Genomic DNA, 19,613 nt, shown 5'->3' with positions numbered 1-19,613 from the left:
CTAGTTACTTATAGGCAGAGCACATAATATTTTGGAAATCGTGAAAGAACAGGTTAATGATTTCAACATGTTATCAAAATTTCTTTCGATGCACACACCAAGGCGTTACTTTTATTTATTAGCCCATTCTAGAGAAGAAAATTTGGAGTACAACTGCATTTTATTTCTGGACGATCGACCTGAGATGCATTTTGATTATATATCCTAAAGACCGTTCACACAGAAAACTAATGAAGGCCTACATGAAAGAGCATTATCGTATATTAATTTACCACGGTTGACACAACAATTTCGATACATTCTCGACAATATACACCTTGAGTAAAATTGATAAGAAATAATTAGGAAAGATAAGCTTATTATTATCGTACCAAACAAAAATATAGTATTTTCGTGCCAAATAGTCACTTATTTTCGGGGAGATAATGATATGGACACCACATATTAGAATAACGGTCGGTGGATCTTGAAGTTGATAGGGCCTATACAGTGGCGGTCTAATGGGGGGGGGGGGGGGGGGAGTCAAAAGGCCCAAGAATTTAAATTGCCCCCCCCCCCCTTGTTAGAATGGATTCGAGAATAATTTTGTAAGCTTGATTGGCAAGGTATTTAATAACAAATGAAAAATTTTAATCGCCGTTAGAAAAGAACCGCCCCTTCAGTATTATATTATTATTGCCGTCTAAAATCCGCAAAAGGAAGTCCCAATATAATCATTGCAACTAAACACCAGACAGTGGAATTTTTTTAAACAGATTCACAAAGTGTTCAAAGGCTTACATGAAGTGTATTGAATTGAATTTAAAGTTCCTTTTATCATGAGATGAGATTGCATACTCTCATTGTGAGCACCTGTTGAAGTACCTTTACATTCGATTTTCATAGATTGCATTATCTTGCTACTTGACTTGAATCCATGGAATCTTCTCACAGTCTGTACTACATTTTTCTGTGACTTGGTTAGATATTATGTACATGTCATGAAATGACATTAGGACGATTTGACGTGATAGCCCAATGACATCTATAAATTTATAGACGTCATTGTGATGGCCGATTTGACGGTTTTTGTCAAATTGGTCGCGTGAGAAGATACGAGAACGAATCAAAGGCGTATTTTAAGAAGAGTTTTGAGGATTGATTTCGAAACATAATTTGAATGAAAGAGATGAAGAAGTGTCAAAATACGTGTATGGAGTTATGATTTCGATTTTTATTTTTCTCTAAACAGTTTTTATTTTGTTCGAAACTAAATGTCGTTTCGTGTATATTGAGATCATTTGATTTGTGCGAAACCACTTCCGCCTGATACTTGTGAAAAACAAAACATCATCATTAATATTCTCATTTGATGACGATACACTGAACAATGATGGAAGATGAAACTAATTCTACAAAATACCGTCGAACACATCAAGGTAGCGAAATGCGGAATCCTCTTGCAAGGCCTCCTCTTAGACAGTCGTATTTATCATATAATTCCGAGTCCACAATGATGAGTGAGTGTGCTCTGCTGAACTGGTTTCGTTATAATTATGATAACATAATAATTTTTGTTATGAGATTCAAAGCTGTTCTGGCTCATCGAATGTTGTTCAATATCTAACATCTTCTAGCACATTTATAGTTCCTATGTATTTGCATGTTAAGCTGATATAGCTCAATTCCTGCTGTATATAATAATGTATATCAATTTCAAGTAGGCCTTGCTTGTTGGTGTCAATGCCGGTGATGGCCCAAAATTTGATGAAAATGGCTCTTGGAAAGGTCAAAAAGGGTTTTTTGAAAAAGCCAAAATGGTACCAAAACGATAATTTAAATTTCTTAAGATTTTTAACAAATATAACATAGTGAAGTGGTAGCATAACTAGTACTATTTTTATGTTTTTCACAAATTAATTACTTAGTTTTAATCCTTGCACTGACATGATTAACATTTAACATCTAACAGCATTTATCAAGAAATTACCTGCAAGATGTTTTAACTACAATGCTTGGTTTTGCATGATGCTCAATCTTAACCTCTTTTGAAATTTCGTTTTAAATTACGTACAACGAATCTTGTTTTTTCCAGATGGCAGTACTTCAGAGGCAACAGATTCTGGGTCACAGTATACACAACTCAAAGAGCGGAAGCGTCACTCCAGTTCTTCCAGAAGTAGTGCCAAGTCATTCATCATACTCGGATTGATATTTGTAGCATCTATATTGTTACTATTACTAGTATACCTTAGTTTCCCTGAGCTAGAAGAGTGAGTAGAATCTATATTTTGAGTTTCATGTAAATAGTTTGTAAGTTAAAAAAGGTTTGTGGAAGTCTTTTTTTTTATGAAATGAGTGTGGCAATTTATAGAATCACAAAAGTTTTGACAGGCTCTATTGAGATTAAACTGATTCTTCTGCTTTCAAAGACCCAAATTTTTATAAGAGAATCCCATAGATTGGCAGATTTTATGGCAAGATGTAAATGTCTGGTGCATCGACCAATGTGGTGACAGCTCTAAAGGGGGGTGAATCAAATGATCAAATTAAAGTTTGAAGTCTGACTTAAATTTAGAGATGTAGATGTGGGGCACATAAGTTGACCTATTTATTGAAAACACATACTTCAGACTACATTTCTGCAAAATTGATTTTTACAAATTGCAACGAGGAGGTAATTGTCAGGTGTAAAATGCTAAGACAGATTAATAGAAATATTGAAAATGGTTTATCATCTGTCAAAGGGAAACTATCCTTGTCTAGATGTTTGTGTTTGCCATTTTAAACTTAATTTAAAATTTTGAATTTCAGAAAAGAAAAACTTATGATTAAATTACCAAAAGATATTGAAGATGCCAAGAATTTAGGTCTGGTTCTGTCTCATTATAAAGACAAATACTATTACCAAGTCATGTTGGGATTTTTTACAACTTATATATTGTATCCTTTTATTGAACTGGATGCCACTTTGCAATTTGGTGTTTTGAATTGACAGGCCAGATACATGTACAGTAGCTCGCAAAATTATTGCCCTATGCCTCTTCCATTTCTTACATTTACATCCCTTAATTCAATAGTATCATAACAAATGTCAAAAAAAATTCGCAAGCGTCTCTTAATTAATATCTCAGGTATCTTTTCACTGTGTCCTATTTTTCCAGCAAAATGCAATTCATGGCCATATAATCATCTAAGCCAAAAGTCTCATTTAATAGCCCATATTTGTCTTGATGATACTGCATTCGGTGTACCATGTCTTTGAAATTATACTGCATTCGGTGTACTTTGTCTTTAGATTATACTGCATTCGGTTTTTTTGTCTTTATATTATACTGCATTCGGTGTACCTTGTCTTTTAATTAAATTAATGAATGTATATTAATGAGCTAATGTACAACTTTTACAGAACAATTTCTCCACCAAATTTTTTCCATCTTGCTTCCCTGTCTCTCTATTCACTTACTCCTTCCATTAAGATTATATGTGTCAAAGAAATGGGTATCTTAAAACTCCTTAACTTGTGAACAGTTTGCAATCTTTTGCTATTCCTGGGTCCATTTTTTTAAGTATAATCTCAGGGTTTTTATACCCATTTCCTTTAGCTTTAATACTTGTATGTTTGGTTAGTATTTTTTTTTATTCCTTTACTTCTGTATATACATGTACACATATATTTTTGTCTTGCAATAAGAAGGGGTAAAGAGGGGTTGGGAGAGCTTCTTAAGTTCCAGAATTTTTAAGGTGGTGACACACTCAGCCATTATGGCAAATTTGTCCAAACTCTTTTGAATCCTTTTGCCTCCTTCAAGCATAATGTACAAGGATTGGGGTTTCAATCAAAACAATTAATGGTAGAGAAATTGTTATATTGAATCCAATGTCTTTATTCCCACTTTAAGATCACATGTGGACTTAAATTGAAATCATCCAGGGTGACTCACTTGATATTCCATATGTTGTATGTTGACTATGATTGTTTTGTGTGTCACCACCCTTAAACAGCCTTACATTTCCCTTCTCCAAACCAAAATCTCGATGATAAGTCTACGTATCAAATTTCCAATGCAATTAGCTTGCGATCAATCTGCAGCTGCATGATGTGCATGTCTTGGTTAACAGCTAAATTTAACAGCTATATATGCGAGGTTGATTATTTTCCTTAACAGGATATTAGTTTGCAATCATTTGCCATACCTAGTTCAATCTTTTTGAGCATCATTTCTGGGTTTCTGTTCAATTTTCCCTTAGCCTTATTTCTAGTTTGTAGTGTAAGTACATTCTTTATTTGATGTTCAGTTGATGACCTTAAGTTACTTCTTACCCATGGAAGAAAGTTTGAATTTTTGCATGAAAAATATTTTTATTCTGGAGCTCGCTGTATAAGCTTTCTTCATTAGCTTTGGGGAATATTGCTTTAGGAGCCATCATTATATTTGCTAATGGATAAATTACAGATTATATGAAAGCATTTCTGTAATAAAGAATTGAATTTCGTAGTTAAGGTTATGGTGTGTGAATTGAAATTTTGGAGCTCCTGTCAGATAGGATTTGTCAGATAGGATTAGCATGTAATTTTACAAACAGTCCTTCTTACTCCTCTCTTACTCAGAATTTTATAAAGTAACAGCATGGTATTTGTTTATTTTTCTGAATATTTACAAGCTTTCGAATATCTTTATTCAATACATGATGTTTTGAATATGATTCAATTTTAGCTACCCTTATCATTTTTTAAGATAAAAACCGGCTTTTGGTTTGCTTGAATTAGAACAGTTGTAAATTGGAAAATAGCATAATATTGAAAATATCTGATATGAAGTTCTTTCAAAGAATACTACCTCTTAAAAAGGACATGAAATTTAATGTCTCAAGCTTGGTCAATTAGAGTACATATTCATCAGTTTGACCAGGTGCCATGATTTAACAATAGAATCTCTATATAAGACGATATATCCATTAAACTCAGTTATTATTGAAACTTGTGTCTAAGCCTGTTTCAAAATTACTTAGTTTAATAAATTATTACTTAGTTTTTTTTTTTTGGATTTATTGGATTATAGAGGGATTGTGTAGTATTGTTTAACACCAGGTAAATCCACTGATGAACAAAGACTCATTTTGGCAATTTAAAAATCCAAATTTTTTCATCATCCTAAGAGGTAGTATACCTTTAAGTTTGCAAAATCACCTATATGTGATCCTTTAAATCACATATATATAGTGATCTCATTATGTTAACAATGTGATTTTCTAACCAGGCCAACCAGAACTGGATAAAGAAAATTGAATGCATGCCTTAAAATGTGCCTTAAAATGCTGTATGATACCACTAATCTTTTCTTTGTTTATTCCAGTGTTCGTGTATAGGCGCATCTTTTTGTTATTTTTTATCATATTTAGTGGGAAGGAAACTTGTAAATAAATATTTTCCTGAAAGAATTGCACAGTGGCAAGCCAGCGTGAGTAATTAATTTTATCAATGTGCAGAAGCATTAATTAAATCATATAGTCAGCATTTTGAAGCTAGATTTGGTGTGTAGCAAGGCAAAGATATCTGAATATTTTAAATTTTTTGGCAAGTTATAAGCCAACAGCTGTAAGAGATCCAGGATATTATCAAATGGTACATTTAATAAAGACAGGTCATAATAGTGTTACATAGAAATCAAAAACAGAGAGATTATGTCACGGTTCCAGTATGATTTATTGCATGATTTTGACTGTCTTCATAGGAAATAATTTCTTTCTTCCAAAAAAGATTATTGTCAGTTGCTGATTATCCTGCACTATCTAACACTATGTTAGATATGCGCTATATTGTGTTAGAATATTATCCTGAATTTGGTTTTAATTATTTCAGATTTTACGTCACAGAGAGCATTTATTATATTATATGATATTTTTACGAATAACACCATTATTACCAAATTGGTTTATAAATATTACCTCACCTGTTCTCAATGTACCAATTATACCATTTACTGTAGGAACATTTTTAGGTTAGTATTATTTCATTTCTTTTAAATGATATGGTTATCTGAATTACCAGTTGATTGAGCTCAATTTCAGCTACCAGGTATCCAAAGCAATATGATTTTGATGTCTGATTTTCAAGGAGACAAAAAGACACTAATTCTGAAATTATTGACTTTTTCGTGTGGAGGTATTACCAATGACTTATTTAAGTTCATATGAAAATATTGATAATGCCCTTGTCTCTGCACTTTTTTTTTATCAAAATTTGATCTTGTTGATCGTCATACAATCCATTTAGTATGGTGTAATGAGACATGTCTTTTAATGATGACTATTAATTCAAAACTTAAAAACCTTTGGTTGACCTTTTTAACTTACAGTACAATTTTCATCATGCATTTGCACCAATGGCTTCATTTTTGAATTTTCTTTTAGCTAATGATACAAATACAAGCCTGATAATCAGTAAATTGCTTCATTTAAATTTATATGATATTTTCTATTACAGGAGTTGCACCCCCTTCCTTTCTATTTATTCAAGCTGGAACCACACTTCATAAACTAACATCATCCAGTGATGCCTTCTCATGGACCTCTGTTTTAACATTAACAGTATTAGCTGTGATGTCTTTATTACCTGTTTTCTTCAAGAGACGTTTACAGAAGAAATTTGATTGACATCAACAACCTCTGTTAAAGTTATATAGTATTGACACTGTAGAAAAAATTTAAACCTTTTAACCTTCTGTGTGACATGCTGTGAAATCCTGAATTTTGTGGCGCATATAAACCCAGAGTTAACAACTTTTAGAACCTCAATTGTTAAGGGTATGAATTGATTTGTGGATAAATGGCTGTCTTTCACATTGAACTGTAGTCACTTCTAGGTAGTTTTAAGTTTCCTTTATGTTCGGTTATTCGTTTCGATATTATGTCTTTAGTAATAAGTGCATGTTGAAGTGCTAATGATAACAAGATGAAATAAAAAAAAGTTAGGGATAGCTTAAACTGAGCTCTCTTAGTTAGTTAAGAAAATTATTAGATCTCTGTATCCCTTAAAAATTCAGGTTCCATGATCAAAGTCGCCACACATTAAAAAAAAAATCAAAATGTCTGGAACTTTGAGCTTACAATTTATAAACAAATGCTTAAATATGAGTTTCAATAGAAGATGCAAAACATTAAGTTTTCAAAGCATAATACAATTGTCAAGAAACAGGGAATATACGATATATGTATTTTAATCAATGTCATGAATGCTTATAATTTTGAAACCAATAAGTAATGTAATTATTGTATACACCCGGTAATTATTATGTAATTTATATCTAGTCATTGATATATCATTGTCAATGTTGAAATTTTTTACCAAATAATTTATGTATATGTATTGTCATGATATTTGACCAGATCTGGTTTCCTTTTGCAGTGATGTGAACTATGCGCTGATATGAACAGTCGGCTGGAAATATGATAGCTTTTTGCCTCAGGATCAATCAGATTCTGGCAGTAGCTGGAAATCCAAATGCTCTGGAACTCTGCCAATTGGTGGGTCTGTCTGAATCCTTGAATGTCAGATGCACTGGATTTGGTTAAATATCAATCTTTTTCTCATCTCCATTGTAATCTAACAAGTTTCCTATAGCAGTTTCGTTTTTATGAGGTTATTCTAAACAAGACCATTTTCATGATAACAATGTAGAATTGTGGCAAAACCAAACCAAAAGCCTCTGCAATTCATATATTCAATAACTAATGTGTAAAGATTTTTTTTGTGTATATTTATTGTCATGTTTTTTATGATTTTTGTATGTGAAGATTTGAGATGTATGACCACATGATGTATAAAATAATTGGTAAATTAAGTTTTTTGTATCATTTAGTCTTTCGTTATCCATAGAAATTTGTTTTGTTTGTTATACAGGTAATTAGTCTGAAACATTTGCCTCTTTTCAAGTCTTTGGTGGATATTTTGACAGTTGTCGGCTGGAGAAGAGTCAGAAAAAATAGACCCTGTTAAATAAGGATTTTCCACATTTGCGTTTTTTATAACATATGAAATTACCTTTACAATGATTGTAAATTGGGCACCACCGTAACTTTCGTTTTGACTTTTGGTATGACATGACTCTGATGGAACAGGAGACTTGACATAAATGGTGACTGAACTACGAGAATATTTATCTTTTCAAATATATCTGGGTTTTGCAAATTTAAGATATCCATATAGGCTTAAAACTATGGAAGCCGGCTGCGGCCATATTACCCTCAACTCGAGAAGTCGAGAGACGACAAAGCGAGAAAAAAGGCGAGAAAGCGAGAGTAAAAAAAGGCAAGGAAAAGAGTTTTCTCGACTTCTCGCCCTTTTCCTCGCCCTTTTTTTACCCTCGCTTTCTCGCCCTTTTCCTCGCCTTTTTTACCCTGGCTTTCTGGCCTTTTTTAACCATCGCTTTCTGGCCTTTTTCCTTACTTTCTCGCCTTTTTCCTTGCCTGCTTTCTCGCCTTTTTCATTCATTTTTATCAGTGCACATTATTTTTTCAAATTTTTCAGTTGAACTATTGAACAGTTTTATTCCGTAGATACAAATGTACATAGATATTAATATCGAGGAAAAAGGCGAGAAAGCGAAGAAAAAGGCGAGGAAAAAGGCGAGAAAGCAATGAGAAAGGCGAGGAAAAGGGCGAGAAAGCTAGGAAAAAGGCGAGAAAGCGAGTAAAAGGGCGAGAAAACGAGGAAAAAGGCGAGAAAGCGAGGAAAAAGGCGAGGAAAAGGGCGAGAAAGCGAGGAAAAAGGCGAGAAAGGAGGAAATTAAAAAAATTAAAATTATTGAGCCATTAAAATTAATTAATAAAAGTTAATTAACCTATTGAAATCAAATTCAGTTTTATTCAGTAGATACATGTACATAGATATTAATATGGAGGAAAAAGGCGAGAAAGGAGGAAAAAGACGAGAAAGCGAGGAAAAAGGCGAGAAAGCGAGGAAAAAGACGATGAAGCGAGGAAAAGGGCGAGAAAGCGCATAAAAAGGCAAGGAAAAAGGTGAGAAAGCAGGAAATTATAAAAATTAAAATTATTGAGCCATTAAAAAGACAAACATCAAAACTAGCTCAAACTGATTAATTAACGATACATTTGTTAATTAACCTATTGAAATCAAATTCAGTTTTATTCAGTGGATACATGTACATAGATATTAATATGGAGGAAAAAGGCGAGAAATGAGGAAAAAGGCGAGGAAAAAGACGAGGAAAATTACGAGGAAAAAGGCGAGGAAAAAGGCGAGAAAGCAAGGAAAAAGGCGAGAAAGCGAGGAAAAAGGCGAGAAAGCGAGGAAAAAGGCGACAAAGTGAGGAAAAGGCGAGGAAAGAGGAGAGGAAAAAGGCGAGAAAGCGAGCAAAAGGGCGAGAAAAAAGGCGAAAAAAGGCGAGAAAGCTAGCCTTTTCCTCGCCTTTTTCCTCTTCTTTTTTTACCCTCGCTTTCTCGCCTTTTTCCTCGCCTTTTCCTCGCCTTTTTCCTCGCCTTTTCCCTCACTTTCTCGCCTTTTTCCTCGCCTTTTTCGCTTTCTCGTGGGCGAGAGTAGATATGGCCTCATAGCCTTCTTTTTCTGTCTCTACACCTGTCAACATCTGTCCAAATAGCTACCAGAGGCTGAAATAGAGACAGATGTTGCGATCTAATATGTAATAGGTATAGTTGAAATTGCATTTTATGATGGTATTTGTCAGTAATGTCTACACCAGGTGATCATATGTATTACTATTGTTGGTATATTGAACAGATATTTTGGGATATGATTTTACCTACGGCAATTTTAAGTATTTTTCTCATGTAAATATTTCAATAAAATGGAAAATTTGATATTCCTATGACCATGAAGTAGTTCGTAGACTATACATATAATTTTGAAGCTGAAATTACTAATGCATAAGAAAATATTTTGTCATACATATATCTAAATAGACTTAAAACTCCTGCACCTGTGGAGATGCAGAAAGTCACCATTTAACATAGCCTCGCCTTTTTCCTCGCCTTTTCCCTCACTTTCTCGCCTTTTTCCTCGCCTTTTTCGCTTTCTCGTGGGCGAGAGTAGATATGGCCTCATAGCCTTCTTTTTCTGTCTCTACACCTGTCAACATCTGTCCAAATAGCTACCAGAGGCTGAAATAGAGACAGGTTTTGCGGTCTAATATGTAATAGGTATAGTTGAAATTGAATTTTATGATGGTATTTTTCAGTAATGTCTCCACCAGGTGATAAAATATTAATATGTTCTGTCATATCTAAATAGGCTTAAAACCCCTGCAAGTGCGGAGATACAGTAAGCCATATATTTACTTTGGTGTAGATGGACAGGAAAGGTTCCAATTTTGACGTTTTAGATTAGTCAAAAGAAGTTACAACTGGAGGCAAATCTATAAATCATACTGTGTGTAGAGCAAAATTGAGAAATTAAGATTTTCACCATATTTCTCGCTTGTCAATTCAAGGGCAATAACAGTAGTATATGTCTTTTCTTATATGACGCATTTCACTTCTGCGCATGCGCAGCTTTTTCAATGCATCATATTCGAAAAGACACAACTGTTAAAAATGTATTATAACAGACTCCTCCAAACTGTATTATAACAGACTCCATATAAATTACCCAGACAAGAATCACTAAAAAATAATACAGTATAAAATAACCGCATTAAAAATGTCTTTAATTTTAAAACACGAACAAAAAAAATTCGAAGGAGACGGTTTCTTCTCTGCGCTAACATCTTTCATCCCCAAAGTGGCCAATTTTGTCTCAAACAACAAATTTCCTCCTTGTATTAAATCTTTCGTATTAAAAATATATGTTGAACAAATATGTCTTTAATAAATGTCCATCCTCCTAAAACGTATTTCGGTGCGGGAGACATTCAAAAGTCATTGGGTTCTCTTCCTGGATTCCCATGGTCAAAATATCCCGGAGAAAAACATCTCCCAGGCCACAATTATACAGGTCCAGGCACTAGGTTAGATCTGCGTTTAGACGAAAATGATAATCCCAAACCAGGGGAAGAACCCGTTAATAGAGTTGACGCAGCAGCGCTCAAACACGACATACTGTACAGAAACAAAGACGTAACATTCAGACACCAATTTGGTCAGCCGATTTAATCAACATGCGAGTCGAGAGAGGGTACAAGTATTGTTTGATGGTGATCGACATATACACGAGATACGCTTGGGTCTTTCCCTTGAAAAACAAATCGGGTCTGACTGTCAAACAAGCATTCGAAACCATAATGAAACAATCCGACAGACAACCCCTAAAGTTGTGGGTTGATAAAGGAAGCGAATTCTACAACAGAAATGTGAAATCTCTGGGGCTTGAAATTTACAGTACGCATAACGAAGGTAAAGCCGTAGTGATAGAAAGATTCAACAGGACTCTTAAAAGCAAATTATTCAAGAAATTCACGGAATTGAAATCTCAAAAATGGCTTAAAATATTACCGGTTGTTGTCGACGAATACAATAACAAAATACATTCGTCTATAGGTGTGACGCCATCCCAAGCCTCTAATAACCCGAATATCATAAAGTCCGTCAACACTCGAAACAACTTTGAAAACGAGATTAACAATTTGAATATTAAACCCAAATTCAAAGTTGGAGATCGAGTTCGTATTTTTAAATATAAATCATTGTTTCAGAAAGGTTACGTCGGCTATTGGACTAACGAGATATTCATCGTTGATAAAGTAAACAACACATCACCTCCCACGTATGAATTGATCGATCAAGACAAAGAACAAATCATAGGAAGGTTTTATCAAAATGAACTTCAAAAAACTGACTTTTAAAAATGAATCTCGAAAATGAAGATTTTGATGAAAGGTTAAGAAATTTAGATGTCGACAAGCATTTACGCTCCCTTAAATTAAGATTTTTTAAATTTAAATGTAAATTTATCTTCAAAATATTATTGAATGTGTTTTATCAGAATGTTATACAAGTTTTTTCAAACACAAACTACGTATATATTTCGTCAATTGGGTCTTCAGCAATACTTTCCGCCTACTTCGAAAAACACCTAAAAAAATCGACTTAAAAATGAATGCATTTCTCGATAAATACAGAAAAGACACGACCACAAATTTTCAACTTGTGAAATGGGCCAAGGAATTGAACGTCTCGCCGTTTTATTATTGCATGCGAGATGAAATTGATGAACTGAAATACAAGAAAGGTAAATTTTACGCCATCACAAACATTCACACGTCGGATCAAAAAGGAGTTCATCACTCTGCTTTACACAAAGATTCTTCGAATAACTTTTATTTCTTTGATTCTTTCGGTCTAGAACCGACAGAAGAGATAACGAAATTGACTAGCAAACCAATCAAATGTTCTACGTTTCAAATTCAAATGCCAGGACAAAAGCTGTGTGGACAGCTGTCGCTTTGGGTTTTATATCGGTTGAGTTTGGGAGAAAAGTTTGAAGAAATTATAATAAATTTAACTCCATAAAAATGGCAAACAAGTTTGGATTAGGTTCTTTACCTCTAGAATCTAAAAATCCCATGAGTTCTACGGCGTTTATAAACAAAGCGAGACCTTTTTTCGTGGATCAAATCGGAGACACCTTACAAGGGGATATCGATATGAACAATTTCAAAATAACTAATTTAAAGTTTCCAGGAAATGATAACGATGCCGTGAACAAGAAATATTTACTGGATCAAATAAACGCAATTCAAATAGATAAGGACCATGTTGAAAATAGAATAACTGACGTGAAAAGATTCATCAGACGAAATATTAAAAATCTTGTGGACGAACCCAAACTACAACAAGAGTTAACGAGTTTGAAACGTCTTATTCAAGTGGATAAAACAAGTCAGTTGCAAAATTTAATATCTAAATTAGACGATAAGATTACGAAGGTAAAAATAGACGCCCAACGTTTAATAGACAACCCAAATGTAAACGAGGATAGATTGAAACGAAAACTAACCGCTTTGGAAAGAAAACTTGGCGAATTTCTAGCAGAACTAGACAAGACCGCGGACAAAACCGAGTTACAAAATTCGATATCCAATTTGAACGAAAAGATCGCGAAGCAAAAATCAGATGTTCAAGATATAATTAACACACTTCCCATTGACAAAGATACGTTGAAACAACAATTGACTGCTTTGGATACTAAAATCACGGACGAATTAGAAAAAGAAGTGGGTGTGATTATAAACTTTCTTCAAAATAAATTTCGAGATGATATGAAAAATTATATTAAAGAACAGGTCAATCTTTTGGTATCTAGAATTCATGACGATTTTTTGAGACAAGAGAGAAAGTTGAGCAAATTAGAAGCTATTGTCACGGACAAATCGTATTATTTCAATCTTCGATTCGAAAGTGACACTGTCTTCGATAGAAAAGATCAAATTTATAAATCAAACAAATACGGATTCAAAGCAGAAATAAAAGTAGGTACTCTCGCATACGGAGAACCTAAAAACGTATTCGATATCGGCGAAACGCAAGAGTTTTCTTTTCGAGGTAATTGTCTGATTCAAATAGAGTTTCCCATGAAGGTTAAAGTCAATAAAGTAGTCTTCAAACAAACCGGTAAGGCCGTCGAACATATTTCATTATTCAATGATGGTAATTTGGAAGAGAATATACGTTTGATTGATAAAAGGGATCAGGAAATTGAAACGAAAAATGGTAAATATGTAGACACCTTTAAAATGGAAGTAGAAAATGATAAGGATATCATTGGAATCAAAGATTTGGATATGATATTGGAGACGGAAAATCCACCATTAACCAACATTGTCAAAATTCCACCATCACTTATAATACCCGTATACGTACCCGGACCAATAGAATCGAGCAGTCACGAGTTTTTACGAACAACAGACTTTGAATACGTAAAACTGTATTTTGTTTTAGGTGGAAAATACACCTCGATCGATGTTCATAAAAGTCAACAAGAAAGAGAGTTTATAGTACATTTATCGTTTGCCGAAGGTTCCGACTCCATCCTTGAAGGTGGTGGTTTTATTTCTAGAGCCAAGATAAACATCGAAAAAGAAAAAATAAAATATTCCTATCATCTTAAAGAGGACCATACGAAAAAAAGAAATGTCGTTAGTACGCGTAAATGTTTTTAATTTTAATACCCGTAGGAGTAACGGTGGCAACGGCCGTGACTGGTGGATTAATGCTTCCGGTCATCGTCCCAACCGTATTGGCTGCATTAACAGCCGTTCAAACGACTTCTTGCGGTCTCATCACTTTAGGTTTCACGAGCAAAAAGAAAGCTCATTATAAAAAGAAAACGGATATCTTGAATATGTATCTTAATCAATTGTACATCTTTTTCGAAAGATCGAGAGAAGACAAGAACATAACAGTTGAAGAATTACAAGAATTCAATGGAATTTTGGACAAATTCCATACAGAAATATCAGCGGTCAAAATAAAGAAATAATCAAAAATATACACTTAAAAAAATATGAATAAAATCGAACTTGATGAAACATTGATAGAAAACGCCCTATTTTCCGATGTTATCAAGGCTATCTCTGATAAATTTAAAACATTCAAAGGACAAATTAAAATAGATGGAGAGATAGTCGAGGAAGGGAATCACAGACAATACATGTCACTCCTCGGTTTCAATGCCAAAACTTTTCACAATATCTTTTCAAATATGGACAAAAAATCCGATACTTCCGATTGGTATTTTACAGGAAAAATAATTTTAATGAAAGACAATTTCCAAGAAATACAAAGATCGAGAGTTGGCAGAGGAGGAACTGATCTGCTTAAAAAGATCAATGAATACGAAGGTGAAAAGTGTTACATACCTACAGATGGTCACTGTTTTATCAAATGCGTCAATCGTGTTTTGAACAAAGATTTAACGTGTAAATTTCAAGAATACATCAACGGGTTTTCAAAAGCAAATAGAAAAGGAGTGATGACTTGTGCTAGAATGAATGAATTCAACAAGAAATTTAACACTTCGTTTCAAATTTATAATCCCAAAAACAGACATTTTCACCCCAGAGACGTTCACGATGAATTAGATTGGGTTTTGTACTTACACAACTCGCATTTCTGTTTGATTAGAAAAAGCCAAAAAAGTTTGGGAATTCAAGAAATAGAAGGCAATTACGAACAGGTGTGGAAAACGTGTAGAGACGACAACGCAGTAACACAGGTTTCACCTCTCAAACTAAACGTGCTTTCGAGTATGAGTGATGATGCGTTTTTCGCTTGGGATTGCGAAACGTATTCAGAAAAAGACACGCGAAGAGCAATTCCTTATGCCTGCACTTTAATTAATTCAGAAAACTAAGGAAAATGTTTCCAGATTTAAAGTCATCAGATCCCCTTCCAGAAGAATTTTATGATAAACTAATGAATGTAGTAGAAATATTTGTAGGTACAGATTGCATCGATCAAATGTTGAAATATTTAGGTCAATATGATAGAAAGAGATTAATATTCATTTCTCATAACGGCAGTGGATTCGACAACTGGATCGTGCTTAAAAATGCCAAAAAACTAACGCATTGCCCTTTAAAAACACCCAGAGGAATTCTATCTTTTCCTTTATCTAATCCATACACGGATGAAGATTTACAGAAAAAAATGGAAAAGACAGAAAGAAATAAAGGGTAATTATTTACAACATATTAATTTCACGTGTTCCTATCAACACGAATCCTCTAGTTTGGCTGCATGGGGAAATTCTTCCAATCTCCCCGCGAATTTGAGAAAGATTGCCGACGTAGATATCGCTAAATACACGCAAGACAACTGGGAGGAATTGAGACACGAATGGGAACCTTACGCCAAGAGAGACACTCTCTGTTTGGGAGCTTGTTTGAAAAATACAACCAAGTCACGAAAGAAGTTGTAAACCAGAATATGTCCAATAATCTAACGGCTCCATCTTTATCTTTAAAGGGTTGGTATTATTTATATCATTACGATAAAGAAATGGTGGAAGAAGAATGGTATGAAACTACTAGAATGGTTGCGAAACATACCGAAAAAGAAAATATAGAAAAAGTTTATTCGCACACAAATCCTTTTATAAGAAATTTTATCAGACGATCTATTAAAGGAGGAAGAGTTTCGGCAAATAGAAAATCATTTGAAACGAACAAAATGGATGAAATTTGTAACGTATTAAAGGAATATATTTCACAAAGTGAAAGTAATAACATAATTGATTTATTCAAAGAATACAGCGCAAGCACAAAAGACAAAACGGAAGTTCATTCGAGACCTAAAAAAATAGAATGTACTAAACTAATGGCATTTGATGCTTATGGTTTATACGCTTCCGCCATGTCGGATTTAGACAGTGAATATCTGAGAGCCGAAAGTGGAAGACCGTTTCTACCAGAAGAAGAAAAAGAATTTGTAAAACTCTTCAATAAACAAAAATTCAGACCTAGAACAGCTATTTTAACAGTGTGGTTTGACTATCCCAAAAACATGTTCTTCCAACCGATACCAGCTAAAGATAAAATCACTTTCACGAATAAAGAAGGTAAAAAGGAAACTGGTAACAAAATCAGGTTCAGAAATGGTTTCTGTCACGACGTTTTAACATCGGTCGATATTCAAGAAATAGTGAAAGCCGGTGGACGAATTATTAGAATATTAGATGTTATAGTTTACGAAGAAAATTTTAAAACTCCACCCTATAGAGATTATATTTTAATTTTGAGAGATTTAAGAAATAAATATAAACAAGAAGGTAATATCGTGGGTAGTAATTGCATGAAATTATTAGGTAATTCCTTGTATGGTAAATCAATTCAGAAAGACATATTCACAACTAGACATTTATGGAATGAAGCAACTTTACAGGCCAACTTTGATTCACGAGTTAAAACCTATGAGAAAATTAATGATACTAAATATATTGTTGAAACGGAAATTGAAGAAAAAGAGATTACTACCGAAGACAGTAAATCTACACGACTAACACCTAGTCATTTGGGATCATTCGTTTTATCTCACAGTAAAAAAATAATGAACAATTTCATTCACGTCATAAATGGATTTTATAAACCCGAAATATACTATACCGACACCGATAGTTTGTACATTTCATCTAAAAATTGGAAAAAACTAAACAGAGCTGGTTTGGTCTCCGAAAAAGAATATTGCAAAGGTAAAAACGATTACGGTGACGGTGGAATTATATTTGGTTTATATTTAGCACCAAAAGTCAAATACAACATCGTTTTGACTTCTGAAGGTTATTCTAATGATAAGATAAGTGTAGAAGATTACGTTCAGTTAGCAAGCGGACATGATGTGTCGAACGAATTTAATAAACCGTGGGAAAAAAGTTTCACCAATGGAGTAGTTATTCCAAATGATAAACAAACTAAAGTTTTTAGAAGTTATTTGAATAATGTTAAAAGAAAACCACCAAACAGTGAAGGAATTATGTATCCTTACAACGACAAAGATGAGTATAGTTTTGACGAAAACTATGAATTTGATGATTTCGATTATCTTTCTAATCAAGAAGAGAATGAAGATTGTTTTAAATGAAGTTGAATGACAATTTCTTCGTTGCCAAAGTCTATGAACCTGTTTTTACCGTCATTGATTTCCAGATTTATATCTTTGATCATGAAAGAATTGACTGGTAAATAGGTCGTTTGAAACGGTTTCTCTATAATTCTGTATCAGATCGGCACCGTAAAAGTCGGTATGCTGTATATGATTTGGCGTTTGTGCTTGTTGAAAAATCCACCGTTGATCAAATTACGGTGAATGTTGATCACGTCGATATCGTTCTCGATGTTGGCCTTGTGCGGCGCCAATGTCGATTGCGCGTATATTCGTTTATCGAACCCTAGTAACGCATTCAACGAATTTTTCTACGTTGAAATCGACTTGACTGTTATTTCTCAAGATCAGTTTTATTTTGTTCAGATTCAAATTACCTTCGAATTCGATATTGTTTTTGCCGTTCACGCTTCCTGCGTATTCGGATAGGTAATCGTTGATGGCTACGTATTCGTAGCTCCCCGGTAGTAAGCTTATGGTTTCGAACGTAGCTCCGTTATCCGTCGATATTTTTAGTTGATTGTTTTTTTCGTTGATGTTTCTAATGGAATTGTAAACGGAGAAATACTTTAATCCCAGTTCGTACTGTTTATTGCGATCGAGTTCATACTCGTAGTCTAGAGACAATTTGATGTCTGGTTTATTCGAGGTGATAACGAACAATTGTTCTTTATTGGACATTTTTGATGACGTTTATATAGTCTTTTTTAGTGATGATTTCTTTCTCCAAAAGCCGTTTTAATATGGCATTGACTTCGTTGTATTGTCTGTCCGATCGATGACCTTCCTTCATGGCCGCTAATATTATTTCTAATCTATTAAGCAATTCTTTATTGTCGTCGGATAAAAACGTTATACCTTGTCCAGATGCCACCATATCATCGAATTCGTCTATTTCTTGTATGATTGGTGGATAATCTTCTGCATAATCATCTGATTCCTCTTCATCACGTTCAATTACTCTTTTATATAGTTTAACTTCTTTCGATCTTCTTGTTTCGGGTCCCGACTTTCTTATTGCATCTAGAAATTTTGAGTATGCTACTAAATCCTTGTAATCGGCAATGGGAATAATATCCTTGCCATTCATTAAATCTATTAACCCTCTCGTTAATGTAAATATAAAGTCTTTTGTGTCGATTTTGAATTGTGGTGAATTTGAACTAAATATAATTCTAAATCCATTAAACAATAAACCTTGATTATCAACGATTGGTGAAATGCTCTTTGGTAAATCTGGGTCAGGGTTTGAAAAAAGACGTTTTATATCATCTAATGTCCTAATTATAATACCATTATATTCAATCGGTTTGGGTTCTATAGGAGACGTGAGTTCTATAGCGAGTCTCTTTTTAATATCTTCTTGACTTTTTAATATGGGTTGAAATAGAGTCTGTAGATTTTCCGTTAATCCGAGTTGTTGTAATCTGTTATTTTCAACTTGGGTCTTTATTTTATTCTTAGCTTTGATATAATCTCTATTTCTTTTTAAAAAATTATTCCAATCCGTCATTTTTAAAAAAATAAAATTAACATAAATTTATATCGATCATAACTCTTTCTCCCGCAGGTTTTCTAGTATTTACAAATACATATCCATGATCATCTGGGTTTCTCCATTGAGCTTTACAAACCTTTTTAAATGTATCTCTATCCATTCCGTGATTTATAGACTGAATGATTTGAGATAAATCTTTATCGTTTAATTCAAATAATAAAAAACAATTTGCATTTTTTCTAATGAACATAGAATCCATCCCGTAAAAAGATTGGGATTGGTATATGCAGTGACAGTTGTGATGTCTTCCTTTGGTGAAGAATTCTTGTTGAACAGTTTGATTTCTTTGCGCTACGCAGTCGTCAAACAATATTAAGTTCTTTCGATTGCTATCAATATTAGACAAGTCTAGATCATTAATATTTTTCGTAAGAAAAACTTTTATATCCGTTGGATTGAAAGATGGATTCTTTGATTTAATGAAGTTTTCTATGATATCTTTTATTTCCACCTCTTCTTCGTTTTCTTCGTAATATTGAAATATGTCTTGACATCTTTCTTT

At 33.6% G+C, this 19,613-nt stretch overlaps 3 protein-coding genes across 3 annotated transcripts; all 3 read left to right on the top strand.

Moving 5' to 3' along the window:
* Nucleotides 1-2,806: 2,806 nt before the first annotated feature.
* Nucleotides 2,807-6,636, top strand: LOTGIDRAFT_178330 (hypothetical protein; the record flags this gene model as incomplete). The annotated part of the gene is made up of 5 exons (XM_009055555.1): nt 2,807-2,922; nt 3,511-3,604; nt 5,337-5,441; nt 5,843-5,981; nt 6,467-6,636. 5 exons carry the CDS (start codon nt 2,807-2,809, stop codon nt 6,634-6,636), a joined length of 624 nt encoding a protein of 207 aa, XP_009053803.1.
* Nucleotides 6,637-12,467: 5,831 nt separating this feature from the next.
* On the top strand, nt 12,468-15,307 carry LOTGIDRAFT_160405 (hypothetical protein; the record flags this gene model as incomplete). The annotated part of the gene is made up of 2 exons (XM_009055554.1): nt 12,468-14,100; nt 14,697-15,307. The coding sequence occupies 2 exons, from the start codon at nt 12,468-12,470 to the stop codon at nt 15,305-15,307; spliced, it is 2,244 nt and encodes a 747-aa protein (XP_009053802.1).
* Nucleotides 15,308-15,792: 485 nt separating this feature from the next.
* LOTGIDRAFT_160404 (hypothetical protein) lies at nt 15,793-17,532 on the top strand (the record flags this gene model as incomplete). Its single annotated transcript, XM_009055553.1, has 1 exon — nt 15,793-17,532. The coding sequence occupies one exon, from the start codon at nt 15,793-15,795 to the stop codon at nt 17,530-17,532; it is 1,740 nt and encodes a 579-aa protein (XP_009053801.1).
* Nucleotides 17,533-19,613: the final 2,081 nt, after the last annotated feature.

This window comes from Lottia gigantea, assembly GCF_000327385.1.
Source record: "Lottia gigantea unplaced genomic scaffold LOTGIsca_25, whole genome shotgun sequence".
NCBI classification, from domain to species: domain Eukaryota; kingdom Metazoa; phylum Mollusca; class Gastropoda; family Lottiidae; genus Lottia; species Lottia gigantea.
Note: the sequence above shows the minus strand (reverse complement) of the source record. Positions and strands in the feature narration are given on the sequence as shown.